General features: G+C 58.4%; 2 protein-coding genes across 7 annotated transcripts in view; one reads left to right on the plus strand and one right to left on the minus strand.

Annotated features, from left to right (window-relative positions):
• The window catches only part of TANGO2 (transport and golgi organization 2 homolog), a 36,475-nt gene extending 25,666 nt beyond the window's left edge, over window positions 1-10,809 (minus strand). Inside the window, exons 1-3 of one of the 5 annotated variants that reach the window (XM_088019726.1) lie at window positions 6,468-8,567; window positions 4,438-4,617; window positions 919-1,014 (exon numbers count right to left, since the gene is read on the minus strand). In XM_088019726.1, the coding sequence (XP_087875852.1) occupies window positions 919-974 (56 nt within the window). In that variant the 5' untranslated portion in view covers window positions 975-1,014; window positions 4,438-4,617; window positions 6,468-8,567. The other 4 variants (XM_028094793.2, XM_028094796.2, XM_028094795.2 and 1 more) reach the window with 4 other exon arrangements.
• A 4,311-nt stretch (window positions 10,810-15,120) lies between these two features.
• ARVCF (ARVCF delta catenin family member) overlaps window positions 15,121-24,505 on the plus strand; it is a 49,937-nt gene continuing 40,552 nt past the window's right edge. For both annotated transcript variants that reach the window (XM_028094816.2, XM_028094817.2), the window contains exons 1-2: window positions 15,121-15,250; window positions 20,517-20,570. The gene's annotated coding sequence lies outside the window, so the exon portion shown is untranslated. The remainder of the gene's footprint in view (window positions 15,251-20,516; window positions 20,571-24,505) is intronic.

Below are 24,505 nucleotides of genomic sequence, written 5' to 3' on the forward strand. Positions count from 1 at the left end.
CAAATCACTGCCCCTGGATCCTGCCCACTGGCTGCACCCCAGCTCATTCTGCTGGGGGTCGTGCAGGGTCAGCTCCAGGACCCTGGCCTGGCCCTGCTGTCCATTCCTCTGCATGATGGGAACACTGGGGACTCTTCAGTCCCCAACCCCTGGCCTGGAATGAGTTTCATTCTGCAGGAAATTAGGCATCATGGTGTCTGCGCAATTTTGCATGGTGACTCAAGTCTAAGAAGCTAATCAAAATGGCTCATATCATTTCTGGTATAGATTTCAAAATGATGAAAACTTTCCAAGCAATCGTACTAGTGATCAGTTTAAAATGTCATTTCGGTTGTGGGTTACGTCTCAGCCTCATACTTGGAAAAACACGGAAAAATTCCCACTGGGTGCCCCAGGGAACAGAGGGGCACATCCAGAGCCCAAGGTCGTGGGGAGGAGGGGGGTGCACTGGATCATGTCTCATCCCTCTCTGGCCTCAGTTTCCCACCTCTGCTGGTCTCCCAGCTTCCCCACCCCCACCCCCATTCCCCAGCTCAGGACCCACAGACCCTGTGTTGCCACCACCACCCAGACTTACCACTGGCAACACAGAGGAGCCCAGTCTAAATGGGGCTCTTGCTCATCAAGCCAGTTCTGCTGCCCCTGGCGCCCCTGCAGAAACCACAGGGCTGCGCCCCTACCTGGCCCAACATGGCTCCTCTGTCCTGCCCCTCCAGCGACCTTAAGCAGCTAAGCCTCTGCACCTTCGTATGTCAGTTCAGCGTTCCTGCCACCGGGCGGTACCCACTGCTGCACCCCACACTGAATAACTGCTGTTGGACAGGGCAGGCCCAGCCTGTACAGCTTGTAGGGTATTATGAGGACTGTGGGGCACCCGAGGCCAAGCGGAGGACAACAGACACAGAGCAAGGGGGTTACCTGTATGCATTTTTAGAAACAGGGCGAGGATCGAACTTAAAGAAGATGATGCACATGGGTCCCTGAGAGCAGCTTTGTTCACACAGGGTCACCAGTCTGCGGGAAAAGGAAAAAAAAATGTGTTGAATAAACAGCAGACAACACACCACTGCCTCCCCGAACCTGCAATGCTCCCTGGCCCAGAAGAGAACCGCCTCTGGGATGCCCCTGACCCTTGCGGACATGGCAGAACCATACACCAGACACGGTGACGCTCACCAGCACCGCCCAACCATCTCCCTAAGTGCTCACACACATCAGCACGGGCCAGACTGTCCCCTGCTGCCTGCAATGCTCACTGGCCCTGGACACACCACGTGGAGGGTGGCCACAGGAGCAAGAACGAGAACCTGGCGGCCTCTATAGGGCCAGCAGATCTTTTCCCCTAACTGAGCTGAGAATAGAGATGAAATCCTGAGGCCACTGACCCTGGACAAGGTGACTGAGGGTCTCTAGCCCTGCATGTGTGCCTGAGCCAGGGTACGGCTGCAGGGCAGAGCCAGCAGCCACAGCCAGGGAATGGACAACACAGAGGCTGTGGAGGTACTGAAGGGAGCCAAAAAGATGCCCCCAGAAGAGCCTCAGAAGCAAGGGGGGTGAGGGAGTGTTCGGCGTATGTGCATGTACGTGAGGCCTTGAGGTCTGCATGCATGTGTGAGTGTATAGTCATGTGTGGGTGTTTGTGTGTGTGTGCTTCCGCAGATGTCTGCATGCATGTGTGTGACTCTGTGTCCACTGAGCTCCAAGTGCACTAGCCTGGGGAGCCCTGGGACTGGGGAGGGTCCGTGCAGTACCCTCCCAGAACACAGCACCTACTAGAGCAAGGTTTGGGACCTGCAACTGTAAAGAGGGTCTGTGAACTGGGCCCCAGCTGGGAGAAGGTGGGATGAGATGCCCAGACCCTGCCCATCCTTGCTCCAGGTTTCAACATAAACCACGAACACCATGCCACTCCAAACCCTCTGCCCCCAAGCCTTGGAGAAGCCACACGGAGGTGGCGGGGGAGGGTACTTCAGGCGTGGGAGGAGCAGGAGTGGGCCGAGAGGGGCCCCACCCGCCAGGTGCAGGGGATGGGAACCTGCCACAGGGCCATGGTCCAGCACAGAAGACATAGGCCTCTCACTCCCAGGGAGCTAGTCTCTCCCACAAATGAGAATACTGCAGAAGAGGCCAACCGGCACTGCCTGTGGCAACCAGGCCAAACATGGTCAATGGGAGAAGCCCTGCCAACCCATCACTTCTGAAATCCCACCCACCCAGAGCCCTACCAGGACAGAGGATTGTTGTGAGGATTGCTCCACCAGGGACATGCTGCCCCACCAAGGACATGCAGCTCTGGGTTGTCAGAAGAGGCCATCATGTAGGCCTTGGCCTGCTGTGCACCTCTCCGGGCTGCGTGCCCAGCTGCTGGGCAAGGCCATCCACTGGGGGCAGCTCTGGCGACTGATGCTCACAAGCCAGAAGCAGAGCCCTCCAACTTGGCTGCAGGACCTCACCATCCTAGCCAGCCTGTGTGGGTGGCAGACCTGCCCTCCAGACAGGGGTAGCAGAGAGGGCTCTGTGGTTGGAGGAAAGGCCACTGATGGGTCTCCAGGCAGCCTGGCGCCAGAGGTGTGGGCACAAAGCCCAGGGCTGCGGCCTCGATGAAGACGTGGTCATTGGGAGGGAAGGACCAGAGGAAAGCCAGCCCCTGGGGAGGGGACCATCAGGAACTGCCTTTCTCTCCAATCCCTCGCCCCCCACTCAAGCCAGGCCCGCTGCCCACTGCCCCACCCCTTCTCAGCTCCACGTCCCACCACCCCCGCAATCTCATTCACCTAGGTAGGTCCCATGGGTGCAGGGCCCTTCTCCCAGCATTCCCCCACCCAGGCCCTAGTGAAATCCTCCCTGACACCCTACTTGTTGGGCCACCTTCTCACTCCTGCTGACTTTCAGGGCTCCCCAAGCGAGCTCCAGATACAGCCACTGTGCTCCCAGTCACTGTCTCGCAGGCTGGACACAGGGCGGGCAGGAGGCTGGAACTACTAACAGGGGCAAACTGAGTCCTGCTCGGGCCATTGCACACCTGCCTGCCTGGCCACTTGGGGCACTAAGAAAACACTGCTCTCCACTTCCCAGGGTTCCGAGGCTGGCACAGTGGGAAAGAGATGGGGAAGGGCTTCTATAGGCCCCCACTTCCATGCTTGGTGGCTTCTCTGCTTGTCATGGGGAGCTCACCCTTGAAGGACACCCAGGGTGATAAAGTCCGTAGGGGAGGATGGCGTCCCGGGCAAAAGCGTGCCTGGCTTCCTCAGTGACATCCCCGGCCCCTGTCCCCACCTCCACCAGGAATGCAAGCCTAGGCCCTCCGTGGAGTGTCTGCATGCCCATGGCAGCCCCCAAGCCAGAGCCAGCCCACAGCTAGAGGAAGAGACAGGCAGGAAGGTCCTGGGGAGGTCTGATCAGGAACCTCACCCATGGACCTTGGCAACCTCGGTGGGGACACCTTAAGGTAGTGAAGCATCCAAGCATTGAAGGAAGTCGCACCCCACCCTCTGCCTGTTGCTCCCAGGATGCTGTGGGCCCCAGCAGGCGAAGGAGGCTACAATGGTGATGTGCACACCCACCCCCAGGCTTGCGGATGGCACTTAAATGTCACAGACCCATCCTTTTCACTTGGAAAGGGCTCACTTTCCCTCCTTTTCCCTCATTTGGCCTCACAGCAACCAGGAGGGCAGCCGGGTAACCCAGCGCATGGAAAAGAGTACCCCCGCCAAAAAGGGGCAGGTGCCACAGAATCTGGCTCTCTGGGAGGGTGACACACAGACCCAGAGAAGGCCGGGCCCCCGCTGCCATAGAGCAGAGGACAGGCCAGCTGGGGAAAACTTTCCCAAGCCAGGAGCTTCACAGGGGTGATTCCCCTCTCCCCGGGAGCTTCAGCATTGCGCTTGTGGGGGGTGCCTGCTGGCTGCACTCAGAGAGGAGCAGGCACATGCAGGCTGCTAGAACCAAGTGAGCCTCCCGACCCTGCATCTGCTCCCAGAACCCCCCCCCAGAAGGCCAGGATAACCCCAGCACTGCACCCCGACACCACCCTGGCACATCCACAAACCACTGCCCCTGGCGCCATCATGGAAACGCTAAGAAGCCAACATGCCCACTGCAGTAGCCCTGGTGGCCTCACTGTTCTCTCAGCGCTCAACCCTGGGAAAGCCTGACGAAACGTCACCATGTCCACACGTGGTCCCGCCGGGGGTGCTGTCTCACAAATGCCACAACCTTAAGGGTGCAGCCGGGCCTCGGAGCTGCCCACAGGGATGGAAGACCCCGGACAGTGGCCCAGACCAAGGAGGGGAAGCCATGCGAGCAGTGGGGCTGGAAAATGGAGCCTATGAGGTGCCGACCATCCTGACAAGTGCCCAAAACACCTGCATGGCACAGTGGCTGAGGGCGGGGGGGCGCATATCATTTCACGCTGTGTGTACCCAAAGAGGCGCTTACCATGGCCTGGACTATTCCATAAAGAAAACCAGGGGGCTGGGCCCCACTGGTGAGGAGGCGACGTCAGCAGTCAGTAACTCAAGCTCCCAGCCTCTGGAGCATCCCCACCATGGCTTCCTAGCGACGCCACATTCCAGAACTCACACGGTCTCTCGTAGCTGCACACGGCAACCAGGCAATCTTTGTCACAACCAAGATTTCACATAAAAAGCTGACCTCCGTGACCCAGTGACGACTCTGTTGTAAAAAAAAAAACTACCCAGGACGTTTCTGGAATTGAACAGGGCCCGCATGAAGTCCTGTGGGAAACAGAAAGGCTGCAGCTCTGAAGTACGTTCTCTCTGATGGCATCTAACAAAGGCCCCCAACCCAGGGACTGTGACTGAGGCCAAGCAGGTGCATGAGGCTGTACGTGCACGGATGAAGACAGCACACCCACACCACACCTCACACCTGCTCACTCAGCCTGGGACGCCCGCTGTGTCCTTGGCCCGCCCAGGACACACTATGGAAGGAAGCACTGCGTCCCCTGGGGTGGCCTCCCCAAGCCTGAGCGTGCACCTCTACCAGGTCCTTGCACCGGGAGCCCGGGCAGATCCAGGGCAACCACCTGTGTGGCCCAGGGCCTGCACTCCCTGCACACACCTACAGTCCCTGGGCACACCTGAGCCCCAGCTGGAAGGACCTACGAGGTGTGAGGCAAAAGCAAAAAGTTCCCTTCAAACCAAAGCCACGGGCCTCTTTCTTCTCTTCCTCTCTTTCTTCTCTCTGAGAAAGCCAGAGGAAGTCTTCCTGGATCCCAACTTCTGCCTTGCCCTGCTCTAACCACTGGTAATGCAAAACTGGAAGAATGGGTCATGAGTCCAGCTGTCAGTCTCAGCACGGGCACGGAAGTTTTAAGGCTTTCGAGCATTCTCTGCACACTCCATCCTGCCTGCTCACCCGGCTGCCTCTGAAATCTGCCCCCTCCAGCCGGGGCCTCCTTCTTCCTCGCCTGTCTTCCAGAGGAACCAACAGGGCTGTCCTAACAGCCAAGTGCAGCCAGGTACACTCCCTCTTTCAGACTAGCCAGGCTCTTCAGTTGAGTCAAGCCTCAAACCTCAGTCCACACGGAGTCTAACAAGAGCATGACGAGGAAATGACTCAAGCAGGCAGGCAGACCAGCCCGTGGTCAGAGCCACGTGCCAAGAGGTGGGGTGAAGGCTGCTGTGGCTCAGGTGAGAGCCATGTGGGGACAAGGCCTGGCACCTGGATGGACCAAAGGTGAGGATCTGCTTCTGCTGCCAGGGAGGGCAGGTCTGCAACTTCACAGAGGCTCACTGGTAGAGTAGGCAAGTGGGGCCCAAGGGCCATGCTGACCGGACCTCACTGTCACCGCTAGCCCAGACGGGGAAGGACCTGGTCAGGGGACGGGGAGACCTCAGCAGTGCTGGGGGTGGTCACCAACCCCCACCTCCCTCTTGTGCACTCCAGATGCCACCCAGCTGCTGGCCCACCCTGCCTGGGGGCTAATGGGCATCACACACCAACTGTGCCGGCCACCCACCCCACGCCAACAAGCACCATCTCCTCCAGCGTTTGCACCAAGGCCTGTCCACTTCCCTTCCTCCCAGCCCACCCGTCCTCCCATACCTGGTGCCCACTCGTCCATCCCCAGCCCAAGGCTCCACACGCCTCCTGTGACCACAACCAGCAGCTCCTGTGGGAGCACATGCTCTGCAAATGGGCTGAGGATCTTCCTAGGACAGAGACGGAGGGGGCAGAATGGCTGCTCAGAGCACGATGCTCTTAGGTGAGCAGACCTGACCCAACTCCCTCCAAACATCCAGTACAGGTACCAGTGGCTGGGCAAGGGGGCGTCCCGCCAGCACCACAACCTGCCGCTGCTGCCCTCCTCAGGGTGGCAGGAAACACTCTCACCATGGTTACAGTGGCAACCCCCAGGGGCTGCGCATCTTACAGACACCTGCCTGCCTGTGTCCACGAATCACCGATTTGGGTATTGAATCCTGGGCTTTTGCTGCACTGACCTGTAGTGTGGTGCACGTGGTGTGGGCAGGCTCACGGGCTGTCTGATCCACAGCTGCCGATATTTCCTCCCACGCCTGCCCTGTCTTGCAGCCTTGCCTGTGGCACTGTCTATCGGAAACAGTCTGTTACTTTACCGCAAGTTTTCCCATTGCTACCGCATAGTGGCCACCCTCTGTGCCCCAGAGTGAAAGCCCCTTTCCCTTGCCTTCTTTGCATGGTTGTATTTTGGTTTAGTTCTCAGGTCAGCCCATGCCCTGCTCCGTTGGGTGGTGTCAGGTACCCCTTGCTTCCCAGGTGCCAGGCGTCAGTCAGGTCTGTCCCACCTCAGCCATACCCTGGACACCCAGTCACCAGGCTCCATGGCGGTCCGGCATGCTCGGCAGGCCTCTCAGCTTCAGCACATGCTCTGGGATCTGAAGGACAAGTCTCCCTCTTGGCTATTCATAGAATCTTCTTTAAAAGTCTAATGAATTGTGCTGGGCCACCACCACCAGTCACACCCAGCACTGAGCATGAAGCGCCGCAAGCAGGTGAGTCTTGAGTGAGCCCCGGCTCCCCAGTAACCCCACAGCAGAGACGGCACACCACCTCAGCATTTGTATCCAAGCCAGAAATAAGCAAAACTCATCCCTGAGGGCAGAATTCAGGGCAGGGCCACCTGGTCTGGAGAATAGGGGACATCCGGGTGCTAGCACACCTTCTTGGTATGGACGCTAGTGGTGTGGCTGGGCTCCCTGTACAACGCATGGAGCTGGATATTTAAAACACATGCACACTAACAGCAGGCACGCTTTATGTGCACTCTTATGGGCAGGCTGGTGTAGGGAGAAAAGAAAGGCCGAAAAAGATGTTATCCATGCAAGACCGGGCAAGAGTGCACTCAGCCCTGGTACAAACCCTTCAAAGCAGAGCCAGGCCTCTTGAAGAATTCTGCATAATGACACCAGCACCTGAGCAGAGAGCAAAACCACACCTGAGAACTGGGGTGCCAGGGGCAGGGGGCCTGCACCCTCGGTGGGAGCACTTTACTTTGTCAATTGAAAAGGCAAACAGGCCTCTCAGTGGAGGAGAGACATGCCAGGTCAGAATGCAGCAAAGAATGACAGGGATGCACACGAATGAATGGGGAGCTATTGTGGCCTCCACACAGAGCCAAGAGGGCCTAGACACCCGGAAAGTGAGGCTCCCGGTTCACATCACATCCATCTCCCACCGGCTGGCTGTGCACGTGAAGGCTCTGAACAGAGGTTACCTGGACCAGAGAATCTTCAGCTCCAAGCACTTTACACATTTCGGAATATATTTTCAAGGCTTGCCAGCCTGTCTATCTGGTCTTGAGGAGCCATGCAGAGAACAGGGGCCCTCGGGCTTCACATGACAGGGCTGAGGAGCCAGACACCTCAGCCGCACCCAGTGCAGCCTGTGCGATCACTGTGGCAGCCCCCAGGGGCAGAGCTGGAAAGCATGCGCTGCTCTTTTCGCCTGACGCGGAATGTCCTCCCAGCAGCTGCCAGCAAAGGAGGTAAACACACATGGGAACACAGTGTCGCTGTGCTGTTCAGGGGCCTTGGCTGAGAAAGCCCTGACGTCTGTAAATATTCTGAGCAGCCAGCCCACTGCAACACCCCACCCTCCTCCCAGCTCAGCAACTGAGGATTCTACAATCTGTGTTTCGTCATTTTGACCAAGTGGCATTTCACCTTGACAAATTTTCTACAGGGATACTCTCTTCTGAGATCTCCACGATGTTTGGGGAGCCCTAATTCAACTCCACACCAAGTGTCACTGTCTCTGCAGTTCAAAGGAGCAACGCAAATGAGGGGAAGAATGAGCATTTCAGAAAGCCCTGGACATAGGGCAGCCCCTCTACCTTAGCCCCTCCTGGCTTCCCCACAAGCCAGGGACCAGCCCGGCCTCACAGTGACCACTGCGGCCCCCATGCTTAATAAAGGACAACGGAGTATTTCAACCAAGATGTACCCGGAGTGTCGGGAGCTACCAAGAGATGGTGGACGGCCTTTTTTAAGTGCACATATATCATTTTTGCAAATCTAAAAAGGAAAGTTAAGGGCGCCTGGGTGGCTCAGTTGGTTAAGCGACTGCCTTTGGCTCAGGTCATGATCCTGGAGTCCCGGGATCGAGTCCCACATCGGGCTCCCTGCTCAGCGGGGAGTTTGCTTCTCCCTCTGACCCTCTTCCCTCTCGTGCTCTCTGTCTCTCATTCTCTCTCTCTCAAATAAATAAATAAAATCTTTAAAAATAAATAAATAAAAAGGAAAGTTAAGAAAGAAAAAAAGGGGGGGCGCCTGGGTGACTCAGTCGTCAAAGTGTCTGCCTTCAGCTCAGGTCATGATCTCAGGGTCCTGGGATCGAGCCCCGCATCGGGCTCCCTGCTCCGCGGGAAGCCTGCTTCTCCCTCTCCTGTTCCCCCTGCTTGTGTTCCTTCTCTCCCTGTGTCTCTGTCAAATAAATAAATTAAATCTTAAAAAAAAAAAAAAACTGCGATGATAACCTGGAAAGACAGCTTGGTGACCTGGAGCGACCTCGTTTTCATGGAGCCCATCACCCAACCCCATGGTCTGGACCAACAAATGCCAGATTCAACGGTGATGCCCTCACACACATGCCATGTCGGCCAAAGGATGGACCCAGTTCCTGCACATCTGGAGCATCAATGACAAGTGTGGCACCACTTCTAAAAGTCCTCCCAGCCTCCCTGCCACGAGCTGTTTATCTCCAGGCATGCTCTGGAGGCCCCTCATTTCTCCACGGAAGTCCTCAGGAGTAACAGGCCCACTTCCTCTGCAGGCAGGCACCAGGGCTGCCTACAGAGAGCTTCACCCTCTGATACAGAAGCCAGGCACAGGAGCGAGGCCCCGAGACACCACACACAGTTACATCCATGGTGAAACACGATCAAAAAGCCCACAGAACGAGGTCACAAAAGAATCATGAGGCAAGCACAACGGTGCAGGGGCTGGGCAGCTAGGGCAGAACTGACAGCCTGTTTCCTTCATTCAGGGACGGCTGTTGTCACCACACATCAGAGCAAACTGGCAGCAGCCCAGTCTGAGTGGCCTGCAGTCTGTGGACATGCCAGGAACATGAAGGCACAGGACTGGGGCTAATGGTCAAAGGCCAGATAAGGTGGGGGCACCAGGGCAGCCCACCCACCAGACAGGAGCTCTAGGATCCTGAAGAAGAGGGAACAGCTCTGTTGTGTCCTCCTGCTTCCACCTCACCAGCCAGCTCACCCAAAGCCGGCAAGATCCTGAGACAGTAGCCAAGGTGGAGCGGAGGCACTGGGACCTGGCCCTGGCTCTGAGTGACCTTGGAAACACCACTTGCCCCTCAGCCTGAGTTTTCTTCACCGTGGACAGCAGCCAACCAATGAACATCTGCCCAAAAAGGTTGCCCAGAGGATTAACAAGCAAGTTCGAGAAAGCATTTCCAAAGTACTACCAGCTGCAGTCACCCCTTATAGCTGCCATCACGTCACATCTGCCTCATGGAAGAAAGCTCTGAGCCCAAACAGCAGCGGCAAAACAGCAGTCAGCAGGCTGGGAGCAGGATGCCAGGCCAGGCCTGAGCCCAGCATGTGATATCCCTGCTGGAGGAAAAGGGCTGAGGCTCACGGACTAGTCCAAGGACAGAAGGCTCACTCTAAAGCTGTGGCCCCGAGGGAGGCCATGAAGCACCTGACACTCTGGGGTCGGGGAAGGGGGTCTTAAAGCCAAGCACCAGGGCCAGCGCTTGCCCTGGGTGCAACCCTGCCCAGCCCCCACCCCTGATACCCTGGGGGGATGGTCAGACTAACTGAGCCACCCCAGAAAAGGCGTGTCCAAGCGCAGGCATGACCGAGCACTTGCTGCCTACTGAGACAAACATCAGCTGTCATCCGTCTGCCCCGCAACAGGCCACAGGGTGGTGGCACCGTGACTCAGGGCTTCAGAACTGTCTGAGGCCCTAGCCCACCCACCCTGCAGCGACCACGCAGCTCCCGGCCCGCTAGTCTCTGCTTCCCCGCAGCGAGACCGGCCCGGCCTGCCAATGGACCCTGCTTCCCATTGGGGCGGGGACCACTGGAAACGCCTTCGAGTAACGCATGGGGCGCTTCGTCGGGGTCAGTTGGTCTCTCCGGACCCAGCCGTAGGATTTCCATTCCACGCCTCGGGAAAAGGAAACAGGCAGGGCGGGGAGGTGCGGCCCTGTCCCTCCCCTCCCTACCCGCGCCCCCCGGAGCCCCGCGCCCCGGGTCCTGGGCCGGCCCTTCGGGGAGAGGAGTCCGCCGCCCGGTCCGCCAGCCGCACACTCACCGCCTCCGCCGCCGCCGACTTCCGGGTGCCGCGCCCGCGCGCCACCACCGCCGCCCAGGCCCCGCCCCCCCGCCCTCTGAGCGCTCGCCATTGGGCTGCGGCGCCAGAGGCGGGGCGGCACGCCGCGACCCCGAGCACCGTTGGCTGGGCGCGCTGCCACTCGGGGGCTGCAGCCCTCCCGGCGCTCCGCCCCCAGGGCTGCGCCAAGCCTCGGGGCTGCGCGGGCGTCTGGGGGTCTCGTGACCCCCGCGGCTTTCCCAGGCTTACGGGCTCCCCACGCCGGAAGATGCCCGTGGGAGGTCGCTGCCGCTTGCGGCCGCTCCAAGAGCATGCCTTCGTGGACCCATTAGGGCCGCGGTCTGAACTCCAGGGGCCATAGGTCACCAAACCACCTGGCGGCCTTCTCTGGGAGCGATGGCGGGATGCCCACTTCCGGACCCGCCCCTCAGGCTGGGTCCTGTTCCACACCCACTAGCTCTAGACCTGGCCAACCCTCCCTTTTCTTTATGGCTCCCAGTTCGGTTCAGCCTCTGCCACTCTGGCCTTTGCACCAACCCCCACCACCGCCCCTACTCCCCGCAATCCTGCCACACTCGGGACAGACCCTGGACCGGGCACTCCAGACCCACCCAGCGACTGCGGCCTTTGAGCCCGCTTGGAGGCTGTTTTGCAGGTCCAGGCCCTAGGAGGAAGGGTTGGCCCACCCTCAGCTGTAATGGGTGAGCAAGTGAGCAAAAGGGCGGGAAGGGGCACTGACTGGGGGCATTTCAACAGGACAGAGGCAGTTGCTGGGCTCCCTGCCTTCAGTGTCCTCTGGGCTGTGTCTAGGGCCTGAGTGCAGGGAAAGTGGAGAGTCAGAGGCCCAGGGCCCAGGGCCTACTCCAAAGTGGGCGCTCGGCAAACCAGGACAAGGATGACAGTTACATTAAGGATAATAATGTGCTAAGCACTCCAAACCCAGGGTCCCAGTCCACAGGTGTCATTCCCCCCATTTTACAGATGCAAACACTGAAGCTCAGAGCAGTTACACCATTTAAAAAAAGAAGATAGCAAGTGGCAGTGGCTGGATTAAATCCACAGTCCTGTGTGGATCTGTGATCTGACTCAGAGCACTGATGCCCTTCCCGGGATCGAGTCCCACATCGGGTTCCCTGCTTGGTGGGGAGCCTGCTTCTCCTTCTGACCCTTACCCCTCTCATGCTCTCTCTCTCTCTCTCTCTCTCTCTCTCAAATAAATAAAATCTTAAAAAAAAAAAAAAAAGACGACTTGGGGCTTAGACATGTGTGACCATGCCCTGGGGTACACGGCAGGAGTTGCAGAGTGGTCTGCCCCAAACCACTGGGCCACATGCCTCAGGGGAGTGGGACACAGAATGGTGCTTTCCTGTTGCTAGCAAAGAGGAATGCAGTCATGCATGGGTTGGACAGAGGTTCAAATCCTGGTCTGCCACCGAAGCATATGGCCCTGGGCCAGCCCCACTTCTAGCTACACTCTCCGCATCTGGATGGAGCCATGTCAGGTACTCTGATAGTCTGTCTCTGCTGACTCCAATGGACAACATTCAGTGCTAGGGAGCAGATAAGACAAGATGAGTCAGGGTGGGAAGCTGACCCCTGGGGTCTCAGGGCTGCAAAGAGTTCACACATCCTGAGTTGGGGAGCTCACTGCCTTATTTGGTCACCCTTCTGATCTCTGAACATTTGCCGCTGTTGAGAAGTTAAAACCTTTTTGTCCCTATAGCTTTGCTCACATGTCCCAGGGATGTCCCCCAGAACTGTCCTGCAGCTGGGTGGAGAGGGTGGGAGAGAGGGAAGAGACTAGGTTACTGGTCCCTGTGCCACTGGTCACACTGTAGGGGTTCCCTGTTCCTGACCCCTACCTGCAGCCTGGGTCACAGTGGGCCCACTGCCAGAGAGTGGCCTTGAGTCCTCTTGGAACTGATACTGTCCACCCTACTCCTCTGTATGTGGCTGGTGATCCAGCCTGGGGGACAGAATCCTGCCTGGAGAGGGGGGTGGGGAGGCAGTCCTCACCTAGGCCAATTCTGGAGCACAATTCTCCTCTTTGCTCTCTCACCAGAGGTCTGTCCGGCTCCTCCTGCACCATTGGTGACATTCTGAGCCAGCGGCTGTGTGGGCTGAGGGGTTCTCTACCCTCCATTAGGAGTGGATCTCATTAGTCCAACTGTCTACAGATTTCTCCAGGGGCATTGGACCCTGGTCTTCCTGGAGCCCTATTCTCATAGTGAGCTTGTGGTCCAGCATCATCCCTTCCCCCCACACTTGCTGATAGTGGCAGGAGGAGCCGGACAGACCTCTGGTGAGAGAGCAAAGAGGAGAATTGTGCTCCAGAATTGGCCTAGGTGAGGACTGCCTCCCCGCCCCCCACTCCAGGCAGGATTCTTTTTTTTTTATTTTTTTTATAGATTTTATTTATTTATTTGAGAGAGAGAATGAGATAGAGAGAGAGCATGAGAGGGAAGAGAGTCAGAGGGAGAAGCAGACTCCCTGCTGAGCAGGGAGCCCGATGCAGGACTCGATCCCGGGACTCCAGGATCATGACCTGAGCCGAAGGCAGTCGCTTAACCAACTGAGCCACCCAGGCGCCCTCCAGGCAGGATTCTGTCCCCCAGGCTGGATCACCAGGACAAGAGCTGCCTTGCTCATAGGGGCCCCTGTGTTCCAAAGAAGGACACTGCATTCCATCTGCCAGAGCCGCAAGCAACATCACTATGCCAGAGTGTCAAATGGCTCTCATCTCAAGTGCCAACTCCATTTGACTGGTGGTGGCAGCCTGGCTCGAAAGGCTAGGGTAGATTTGCTATGTGCGCCAGGTACCACAGGGGGTACCCAATGGTGGTACCAGTGGTGAGTTCTAGCCCTACAGCACTTCACTTTCTTTGTTCCAAGCAAGCAGCTATGGTGTGAACACTCTGGACCCCTGATGTGGGTGGATAAGACATGAATGTCTGGTCTCCCCATTAGTGCTGTCATGGGCCTATGACTCCCTGGGTGGACATGGGGAATATGGTGGGCTGAGAATCTGGTCATCTCCAGGTGCAACCAGGGTAGGAAAGACTTAGAACTAAGCGTGAGCCAGAGTCACTGGCCAAGGGGCCATCATCTCCTGAACCCCCTGAAATAAAGCCCACTGGGCAGCACCCCCACTTGATTGCCCCCCCCCCCCGCCACACCACAAAGTTAAGTGGAGCTGGCCAAGGATTATGGTCCCATTTGTGGTCATATATGTATGCCTTGTGTCACTGCAGGGACCAGGTGGCTGCTCTCCACCTGGCAGAAAATGCAACCTGTGCGAAACTCTACTCAGGTGGTTGCACCCTACAGGTTTCCTGCAAGATCCAGGTAGGGCGGAGGAAATGGGACACGAGGAAGAGGAGATGGTGATAAACACACAAACTCCTCCCCCACCCCCCCCCAGGCCCTGACTGTGGTGATTTGGAGGAGATGAGGGACGGCAGTCCTGTGGCAGTCCTGCAGGGTGGGCTGAGCCAAGGTGTCCGGAGACTCAGGCCTGGTGGCGGAGGAAAACCGCTATTTCACCGAAAGGCCCTTCCTGCCCTCAGAAACACGGCTCCCTATCCAGCCTCGCTGAGCCAAGGTCTCTGAGCCCCGCCTCTCTGTGAGGACCCCGGGGCGACGAGGGAGGAAGAAGCCCCAGGCCCGGGAGTGTAACAGACTAGGTTTCAGTCCCGGAGACCTAAAGCAAGTGAGAACCTTTCTGAGCTTCAATTTCCCATCTGTAAAATGGAAAGGCGGCAGAACTCTCCCTCGCGGATTGTGTGAACACAATTAGATATTGACAGGAGGGCGAGGCGCGCAGCGCCCGGGCGAACAGCTGACGCCGGAGAAGGATCCCAGCGAGCGAGGGGCAGTGATGGAGGCAGCCAAGCTGGAGTCCTGGGAAGGGGCGCGGGGCCTGCCAATCCCCTCTCGGGGCCTGCCAATCCCCGCTCGGGGCCGGACGGTCTGGGGACGTCCTCGAACGCGGCCGAGGCGGGGCGGCCCTGCCGCGCCGCTGCGGTCCCAGCAGGTGCCGGGGCCTCGGCCACTTCACGAAGGGGCCGGTTGTCGGCCGGGACGGACACCCCGGGAGCCCAATGGCAAGCCGGCGTGTCCCAGCGCCCGTCCAATCGGCGCCGGTTGCCGGGCCGCGCTGGGTCTCCCGGCCAATGGGAAAATTCGCGTTCGGATGGGGCGGGGCGGAGGGTCGCGTAGCCTGCCAGACCCGCTTTGCGCACGGGCCGCGCGAGGGGCGGGGAGGGCTGGCCCCGGGGCTGCACGCTGGGCACGGGAGGGATCCGCCCCCGCACCAGCCCAAGTTGAGGCCCGGAGGACCGCTAACCCCGCCGCGCCCTGGGGACGCCGCGCCGGGTGCGCCGAGAGACCCGGGGACGCCCGTCTGGGGGCGGGGGCCACGCTGCGGGGCCGCCCACGCCGCGCTTCAGGTAAGGTCAGGCGGGGGGCGGGGTCCGGAGGTCGAGGCCGGGATTGGGACGAGGCCACAGGTCCCGGACGAGATCCAGGTTGCGGTCCAGCAGGGGCCGGCGTCTAGGTGGGCTCCTGAGCGGAGAATCGAAGTCCGGCCGGGTATCGCGGCCGGGGAAGGAGCCGGGCTCCGCCCCACCTGTCCCTCGCCCGCGCCGCTGTGCGCGAGACCCTGGACCACGGCGGGGGGGGTCCCTTTGTGCACGGCAGGGCGCCCCGCACCGCGCGCCCCCGCCGAGACGCGGCCGGAACCCGCAGCCTTGACCGCCCTGCGCGACGCCGGGCGCCTTGCGGCTGCGGTCCGGCAGCCACGGGAACTTTCCAGGGGCCCCAGGGGCGGCGGGGCCGGGGAACTTTCCTGGGGCGGCGCGCCACTGGAACCCGCTGGGGCACGGCGGGGCCAAGGGGGTGTCCCTGCTCCCGCTGCTCCCGCCGCCTAGAGGACGAGGGAGGGGATGCCGCCCGGAGTCCCTGCCTGGTGCCCTGAACGGGGCCGCCCTGACCGGGGATCCCCCTGTTCCGCCACCCCTGGGTCCCCTCGGTGGGACACCGGGCCCCCGGCAGAGGGTTGAGGTGTGGCCGCAGGGCAGGCGGCCTGAGATCCCGAGCCTTCCCATCTTAATGTTTAATTAAATGTTGGGTACTTAAAACATGTCACTGTTTCTAATCTGTGCGTAAGGTATCACTGAAAACGGAGCTCAGGGACTCTGGCTGTTTTCCCTCTAGACCCAGGCATGTTTAGAAACAAGAGAAAAGAATCACCCCAACAGTGTTTCATCCTTTGGGCTAGGCTCTCAGTGTAACCTCAGGTGGTTACTCCTCTCTCACACCCGTTCCAGTTGTCACCTACATCACTGTGCAGGACACACACCAAGTCAGGATTTATAAACCCAGCTTATTGCCTGTGAGGGCAACCTGTCCCCATGAGGACATGCACCAAGGGTGGACTGAGTGCCTCCATCCCCTCCCCCTGCCTCCACTTGGGATGCAAGCCACCACCAGAGGTCTGCTGGTCCAGAGCATTTCCTGCCTGCCTTGTGTTCAGTGTATCTCCGGACCTGGGATGGTGCTGGACACAGGAGACAGTCAAAACCCTCTACACAGTATACTGGGCCCATGGCCAATAGGTCCAGGCCTTGGGTCTGGCCACAGCATGTAGGGCTGTGAATCCGGAACGCATCCTTTCCCCCAACCTTGCCCTGTCCCAACCACAGTACCATGTCTGTCCCCTGCTCCCTCAAGTCTATGGTCCAATGGCACCCAGCGCAGGGCTGGGCACAGAGCATTCACTATGCTCAGGATTCTAGTCCTGGCCTAGGAAGGAGGATCACAGCCAAGCCAGCCCCTGCCCTGCTCTTCTTCATAGTCTTTTCTGTGTAGACACAAGTACCTGCAGACCCGACCCTCCCAGGTAAACTGGGCCAGCTCTCAGTCCTGCTAAGTTAGCTTCCCCATGCCATGTTGGGGTTGCATGGTGCCTCCTGCAGAGGTGGCCCCTCCGGTCTCTGCATCTCTGAGGCTCTGTGAAAGCAGGGCTGTACTTCCGTCAGGCCTGAAGGGCATGAAGAGTGGGATCCTGCACCTTCAAGGGGAGCCAAGAGCTACACACAGCTGGGGCGCAAGAACACTAGGCATGCTAGAGTCCTAGCCAGTCCCTAACATCTGCCCTGTGACCTGGTCTGGCCTCAGCAGGGGGAGGGAGGGCGGGGCAAGCCCTGTGGACTGCCAGGGGGCCATCGGGGGTTCTGGGGACTTCTCAGTGGCGGCTTAAGTCAGGGGACGGCATCCGTTTTTTTTTACCACCAGCTTCCATCAAGACAGTGATTGAGTCTTGGGCTGCTCAGCAGGAGACCCAGGATTGGGAGTAACCAGAGGGAACATGGGGTCAGGAATCCCTTATTGGGCTTTCCTGACTGGGACAGCTGTACAGTTCGGTTTATTTCACAGGTCAGGAAGATGAGCCCAGAGCGATGGACACCCATCTCATCCCCATCTCCTCCCTTCCCACACCTTGTGTCAGGCCCTTCCTACTGCCCCAGTGGATCTTGAGGAGCCGATAGCCTCTAGGAAAGCGGCAACTAGCTAGTATGGCCACCAGAGGGCACCCAGGACCGCCATGGCAGGCAAGACTGGCCCCACCCAGCCTCCCTCAGGGCTGGGACCCTTCCTGAGGAACCTGGTGGGGAGTCCAGAGCTCTGCTTCCTCCAGACTGCCTGTCCAGGGTACAGAGCTGGAGAGGAACAAGGCCCCTCAGTAGCCCTCAGAGCCCCTCACCACCTTTAGTTCAGGCAAGGGGAGACCCAGGGACTGAATGGCAGGGTGATTGAGCGCAGGCTCAGGCAAAGACAATGAAAAACAGGCTCTGAGTGAGGCCGCCTTCAGGCCTGGGCCCCAGGGGACTCCTTGGCTTCCATAGGCTGACCCTGCCAGCATCTAAGGTTCCCGGTGCAGACTCTGAGCCAGGCTGTCAGGGTGAGGCTGTGCCTCTTCCACTTTATCTGTGAAAGAAGGTGCCACAGAAGCGGGTGCCTTTTCACGTTGCACCCAAAGTGTCCAGTGGCCTGGAAGAGCACGTCAGGATGTGTCACAGTGGAGGAAGACGTGAGGCTTGAGTGCAGAATAGGCTCCTAGACAGACCTGCCTGACCCACCCACTGCCCCACCCACCCACCACCCAGGTTCCTCATCACCTGCCATAGCCCCGAGTTGCCCACCCAGCCCACCCAGCTGGGGCCCCATCCCTCTTCTGGATTCAGTTTGTGCTCATGGAGCTGCCTCATGCCATGGACACATGACCATGGCTTTGCAGGACTGGCTGCTTGGCAACCCTTGTGGCCTGGGTTCCTGCCCCAATCGGAGATGCAGCAGGCCTTCCCAAGAGTGGGGACAGACTGGACAGATTTTTGGGGTACACCAGTGTGGGGAGGCCCATGGCACGGTTAGGCTGAGGCTTGTATAGCCAGGTGGAGTTGCTCCACTTCTCCAGACCTTCCTCATTTGGGGATAGAGCCCACTAAGAGGCAGGTTTGGTGGCTCCCTTAGCCCCGAGGCTCCTGGCTCAGGGGTCCTTGGCCAAGTAAGTGACCCCCAAGCCTACAGATCAGCCCTGAGGGGGTGCTAAGAAGGGATTCCCGAGACAGGTACTTCCTGCACTCTCATCACAAATCCTGTCACTCATCCTTTTTTCAGATCCACATCTGTCCACTCCCTCAGGGCTCCTGTCAGGCTCTGCCCTGCTCCCATCTATACAGTGTCCTGTGACAAGGGTGCCCTGGGGACTCATGCCTCCCAAAGCTGCCACCATCCTGCATCCCCCAGAGCCTCCCACTTCCCCTACCCTTCTCCTGCAGGAAGCCGTTGGTGCCCTCCCCCAGCAGCCCTGCAAATTCCCTCCCCCCACTGGTCTACTGCTGGCTCTCCTCTGTGTTTATGGAGCTCTTAGCCTGGCTAGAGCCCCACAAGGAGGGAGCATGTTCTTCTTGTGGCCGAATATCCCCGGCTGAGGTGGGGGCGCTGGGAACAGGGAGACCTAAGTTCAAATCCTGGACCCAGTTTACGCATCTGTAAAATGGGGTGTTGGGCCAATCCAAGGCGCCCAGCGAGAGTGACACGAGGGCACACAGCCCTCACCTTGTGAGGCTCTGCACAAGGCCAGCCCTGAGGGGGAGGTTGGCAGTTATCCGGACTGGTAAGGAAGGCATGTGGTTCTCTGTGGGACAAAACCTATGTGAACACTTAAGCCAAAAACAGAAGTGTCCCAGAAACGTCACACTGCAAGTGAAGCTGCTTCCTGAGCCTCAGACTTCAGGGTAGGAACAGTAGCTCCTCTGCCGTGGGCGGGGCGGGTACAGTGGGCAGGCAGGTGCCCTCCCAGACTGCCCTCCCAGGCACACACGAGAGTGAGTGTGCACGAGTGCATACACGTGCACGCACACCTGCCTAGCTCAGGCCACTATCCTTCCTGCCTCTGACCCCAGGCATCCTGACCTTCCTGTGATCCCACCTTGACTCAGAGCCCCTCCTTGTGAGGAAGGTGCTGCTGGGAGGCAGGGACACCTACCCTGAGGGCCCCCTACAGGCCACATCCACAAAGGAAGATTAGATAGAGGAACAATCTGGAAAACACTGTAGAGCCCAGGGGAGAGAGCTTCTATCACCCCTGACCCCCCAGAGATGGCTTTCCATTTGCAACCCAGACCTCCCCTCCTCTTTGTGCCACCCTGGCTTTGGTTTCTGGTTTTAAAGATTTTATTTTTAAGTAATCTCTATACCCAACGCAGGGCTCGAAGAGTTGTGTGCTCTTTAGGGCGCCTGGGTGGCCCAGTCAATTAAGCATCTGCCTTTGGCTCGGGTCATGATCCCAGGGTCCTGGGATCAAGCCCCACATTGGACTCCCTGCTCAGCGGGGCATCTGCTCCTCCCTCCCCGCTACCCCCGCTTGTTCTCTCCCTCCTTCTCTCTTTCAAATACATAAATAAACCTTTAAAAAAAAAAAAAAAAAGAGTTGCATGCTCTACAAACCGAGCCAGCCAGGTGCCCGCCACCCTGTTTTTCATTTTTATTAATGCAAACACTTTCTGGCATGGTCCGCAGGCCTAGGTACAGTGACAGGGAATGTGTTCTCTGGGTCATGGGCTGAGATAGGAAGCCCATGAGGCTGTAGCTCCTGCATGTGAGGCACATCTAGCCATAAGTCTGGCCCCTTGGTCCCAGGGTCTGGGAGCTGGGCTGCCTGCCTAACAGGGACTCGGGTTCTGGGCTGGCCCCAAGGAGCATCAGGAGAGGCAGATGGCCTGTTGCACGGGGCAGGAGTGGGGTCCCAGAGAGGGGAGCAGAGCTAAGCAGGTGTTGGGGGGCGGGCAGTGGGACCCTGGTGCAGAAGTTCTCCTTGCTGTATCGTTTATCACGACGAAGCACACCCAGCCTTCTGGAATGGGGAAGACATTATTATCAGTCTACAGCTGAACAGTCACGGTTTTGAAGACTAGTCAGCAGCAGTAGAAACATTTACAAGGGACGGTGGTCATCCGACATAAACCGCAGACGCCACGGCTCCAGCCGAGTGGGGATAAGAGAACGTGCACGAGTGCGTGGGTACCCGTCAGGAGTGCCGCAAGATGACCTCAGGGTCAGGGATGACACTGCCCCACCAGGGCTCTGGCCTCCTCTAGAAGGGACTTAGCCCAGCAGGTGACTTTCACAAGGTACCCTGTGGTTTCCCTGCAGGAGCTGCGACTGGCAGGATGGGCATTGGGACACGCTGATCTCCCCTCAAGACAGGTAAGCGGCCTGGGCTTGGCCTGGGGATGTCCCCCCTTTGCAGAGGACGGAAGAGTGTCCCGGTGGGCCTGGCAGGTGTGGCTGACAGAGGGATGGCCCGGGGTGGTGTATGCTTCCGGTCAGCCTCATTCTGGGGATGAGCCTGCAGTGGGGCTGACACCGGGACATTGGCTGGGTCTGATCTTCACCTGTCTTGACTTGGATGCCTGCCACGCAGTGTCTGGTATCAGCATAGCCTACCCAGCTTGGCTCTTAGCTCAGGTGGTCCCTCCTGCCCAGGGGAGACTAGAGCTACCAGCTGGGGACAGACCGTCATGTGCTGGCCCATGGCCCTGGGTGTTACCGGTGTTTGTATGTTTACCTGGTAGTCGCTCCTCCAGCGAGACTAAGGCATGGTGCCTGGGAAGTATGGCAGGGTTGGGAAGCACTGTGGTCCCTGTGTCCCCCAGGTCCCCCTGAGTGGTGGGAAAGTACGTGCTGCTAGCACCCTGGCCCGTCAGAGTTTGCCGTGGTGGCTGCATTTACAGAGTGGCGATGGCTAATGACAGTGCCTCTGGTCATTCTTGTTCTTCCAGTATGGGTGCCCAGTCCCCAACCCAGCCATCTGCTCCTGCCCCGCTGGGCGCTGTCTCTATGGGAGGCTTGGCCAACCCAGCCCTGTGGATTCTCAGTGGCCCCGAGGATCTAGTGTGGATGGCCTGGCCCAGCCAGTGCCCATGCTGTGTGATAAGAAGACAGTGGCCACACACCCAGGAGCCCCCAGGCCTCCAGACACCTCGGTGTTCTGTGCCAAGGGCTGTAGGACAGGGAGGGACAGGGCCTGGCTCCTTCTTCCCTATTCCGCATGACTGTGGGTGTGGGAAGCTGCCTGCTGGGCTGGGGGTAGCTGTGCATCTGCTGCCACCTGGCGGTGTACCCCCTGGGCCGATCAAGGTCAGGCCAGGCAGCTCAGTGGCCGGCGGTTGGGCCACAGCGGGGCTTCTGGATTGGGATGAAGAGGCTCAGGCTGCATCCAGGGCTCAGGACGTGGTATTGCTTGTGGTATGGGTGACGTATCTGGGGGTGAGGTTGGCAGGGTGCTGGCCCCTACCCCCCTTAACTCCTGGTAGGCCCACCAGCCAGACACCAAACGATATCTCTGGTCACAGGGTCTCCCTTATCCTGCCTGCCGCTCTTGCCCGGTCTCCCAGCATTGCTTGCTTGTTTCCTGTCCCTGTTTATCCCTTTCTACCTCCTCCTCCTGGTCTTCTCCCCGTTTTTCTCTGGTCTGCTCTGTGTCTCTCTTTGCCTTTTCCTCTCTTTGGTTTCTGTCCTGTCCTTCTCGAGTGTGGTGATTGATTATTCTTGTCTGCCACAGTGATTGACTATTCATGCCTGCCGTGGGCGCGGAGTAATAGCTATGTTCTTCCTGCCATCTCTGCTCTGGGCTGGGACCATTTCACAAACTGGGAAGCAGAACCTGGGCCCTGGCTAGGGCCCCCCCGCTCTGTGGGGACCCTGGGGTGTAGCCCTGACCACATCAAGAGGGAGTTGGGGAGGGGGAGACCTGGGGACTAAGTTGGGATAGGGGCTGATGGCAAGCACCTGTGTATCTCCCATACTCACCTTCAGCCATTCGGTACCCAGTTGCTGAGCTCCATGTCAGACGCTGAGTGTTGTGACCCCGTCAGGCACAGGCCTGCCCTCGGGGAACCCCTGGCCTGGCCAAGAAGGCAGCAACAAACAGAGAAAGTGGCCAACCGTAGAACTGCAAGCTGGTGATGATAATTGCAGGGCTCCCTGAGAAGGGGGAGCCGGAAGGCAGTAAGGGGCTGTGGGTGCCCTTCATTGCAGCCATGCCAGCACTGATACCACCTCCTGGGGAACCCCCCTCCCCCAGCCTGGGCAAGGCCACTGCGCCAAGCATGGCTGTGCTTCTGTGACCACTGGACCCATGCTGGGGGTTTTTTGGGGTTATCAAAATGTGTCTTTCAGTCATTGATTGGAATCTTTATTTTAAAGTATGAATTCTTCCCTCATCTGTGTGCTTGCAAGTTCTTTCTCAGTCCTGCAATTTTTGTTTATAACGGAAACTTTTCATATTTTATGGTGAAATTCAATGAACATTTTCCTTTTTTAGTTATTCCATTGTCCTTCCAGAGCACCCAGTCAGGTAAAGGCACCCCTATCTTTTCCTGAGGTATTTCTAGTTTAGTGTTTTACATTCAAGATTTCATCTATCGAGAATTTATTTTGACATAAATGTAAGTTGAGGATTTAACTTTATTTTTCACTTGTATCTGAACCATTTCTCTTTTTAAGATTTTATTCATTCATTCATTTGAGAGAGAGAGAGAGAGTGCATGAGTGGGGTGGAGGGGCAGAGGGAGAGGGAGAAGCAGACTCCCCCCTGAGCAGGGAGCCCGACACAGGGCTCGATCCCAGGACCCTGGGATCACGACCTGAGCCAAAAGCAGACGCTTAACCAACTGAGCCACCCAGGCACCCCTGAACCATTTCTTGACTAACATTTTCTGTCACCAGAAGTTGGAAGCATCATGTAATGTGTCCTCAGTTTGTGGTGCCTGTGGCAAGTGTCTAGCCCTTAGCCAGTGACCACTGCCTGATTAAAAATATCAGGTTGGAGCCTCCCCTTGATCAGTCTTTGTTATCAAAAGTCATGGTTATTCTGCACGTTTACCCTCCATGTGCTTGTTGGAACCACTCTGTTGGGTCGCTCTCCCTGGGACTTCTGTGGGATTCGCCTTAGGCTTCACTCTTTGGAGCCAATCGGCCTTCCCTGTGTGGGTCTGTGGCATGTCCTATGCTGGTCTCCCCGGGTCTCAGGGCTCCCACAAGAGAGCCTGTCCCCACTCTGAGCACGCTTGTTTACTGAAAAGAGGTCCCTGCACGGTAGAGCCCCTCAGAAGCAGGGCCCCTGCTGGTGTGGCTGGAGAGCCTGGTGCCCGATTGCTGTTCTCTCTCCTGTGCAACTCTCAGCCAGGCATCCAGGGGCCTTTGTCGTCAGACTCCTGTGTCATTTCCAGGTGGGCAGGTTGCCACAGGAGCGCCAGGCCCTCTCCCAGTCCCACAGCCCATCCTTCTCAGGCGAGGCAGGAGGAAGAACATTCTGCACAGAGGACTTGGGCTCAGACCCTGGCTCTGCTCACCCTGTAGGCCTTGTGAAGGGCTTGGCGCACTTGGTGCTCTGCCACAGTTAGGGCATGGGCGCCGCACCAGCTTCTGGCCTTGCCATCCTTGTTCAGGGTGCTTCACAGCTGCTGGTGTGGCCGGTGCAAGCAGGGCCAACCTCGTGAGGCCTATGGGCAAGATGGTGCCGTGCTGGCCTACACAGGCTCTCCTGGGCCGTCTCTGCAAGCCCGCGGTAGCATTTACCCCAGCCCTGCATTTCCCTGGGCCCCCAGCCCCCAGCTTATCTCGCCCACAGGAAGGCTGCCCACTATCAGGTGGATAGATGGAAGTACCCCACGCCCTGGCGCATGTTGCCAGGTTGACTTTGCAGCTGATGAGTTTGGTATTTCGAATATGCCTTTAGTTAAACTTTTTCTTTTCAAAATATTTTCACTCTCCATGAAATCCTAATTAGGCCATTCATTCATCTGAATGTACTTGCTGCTCTCTGCATTTTGTAAGATAATGAGGCTGTGAGATGCTGCCACCCCCAAGCTCTCAGGGCCTTCACTTTCTGCCCCGGAGGGAGACATGGGCACCTCCGTGGGCCATCCCTGCCTGTGGGATCTGGGCCGCAGTGCCTGGGGGGGTAGAGGGCACCAAGTGTACAGATGGGGAGAGTGAGGCCTGGGCCACTCAGGAGTCTGGGATGGTGTAGGTGAAGGGGTCTCAGCCCCAGCAAGGCCCACCCTTCACAAAGCAGCATCCCCCTTCACCTCCTGTCACCCCAGGCTCAAGATCAAGGCCAAAGGAGGTACCTCCTA

Source organism: Eumetopias jubatus, unplaced genomic scaffold (genome assembly GCF_037043125.1).
Source record: "Eumetopias jubatus isolate StellerSeaLion01/CBP00866 unplaced genomic scaffold, mEumJub1_p1.0 scaffold_16, whole genome shotgun sequence".
NCBI lineage: Eukaryota > Metazoa > Chordata > Mammalia > Carnivora > Otariidae > Eumetopias > Eumetopias jubatus.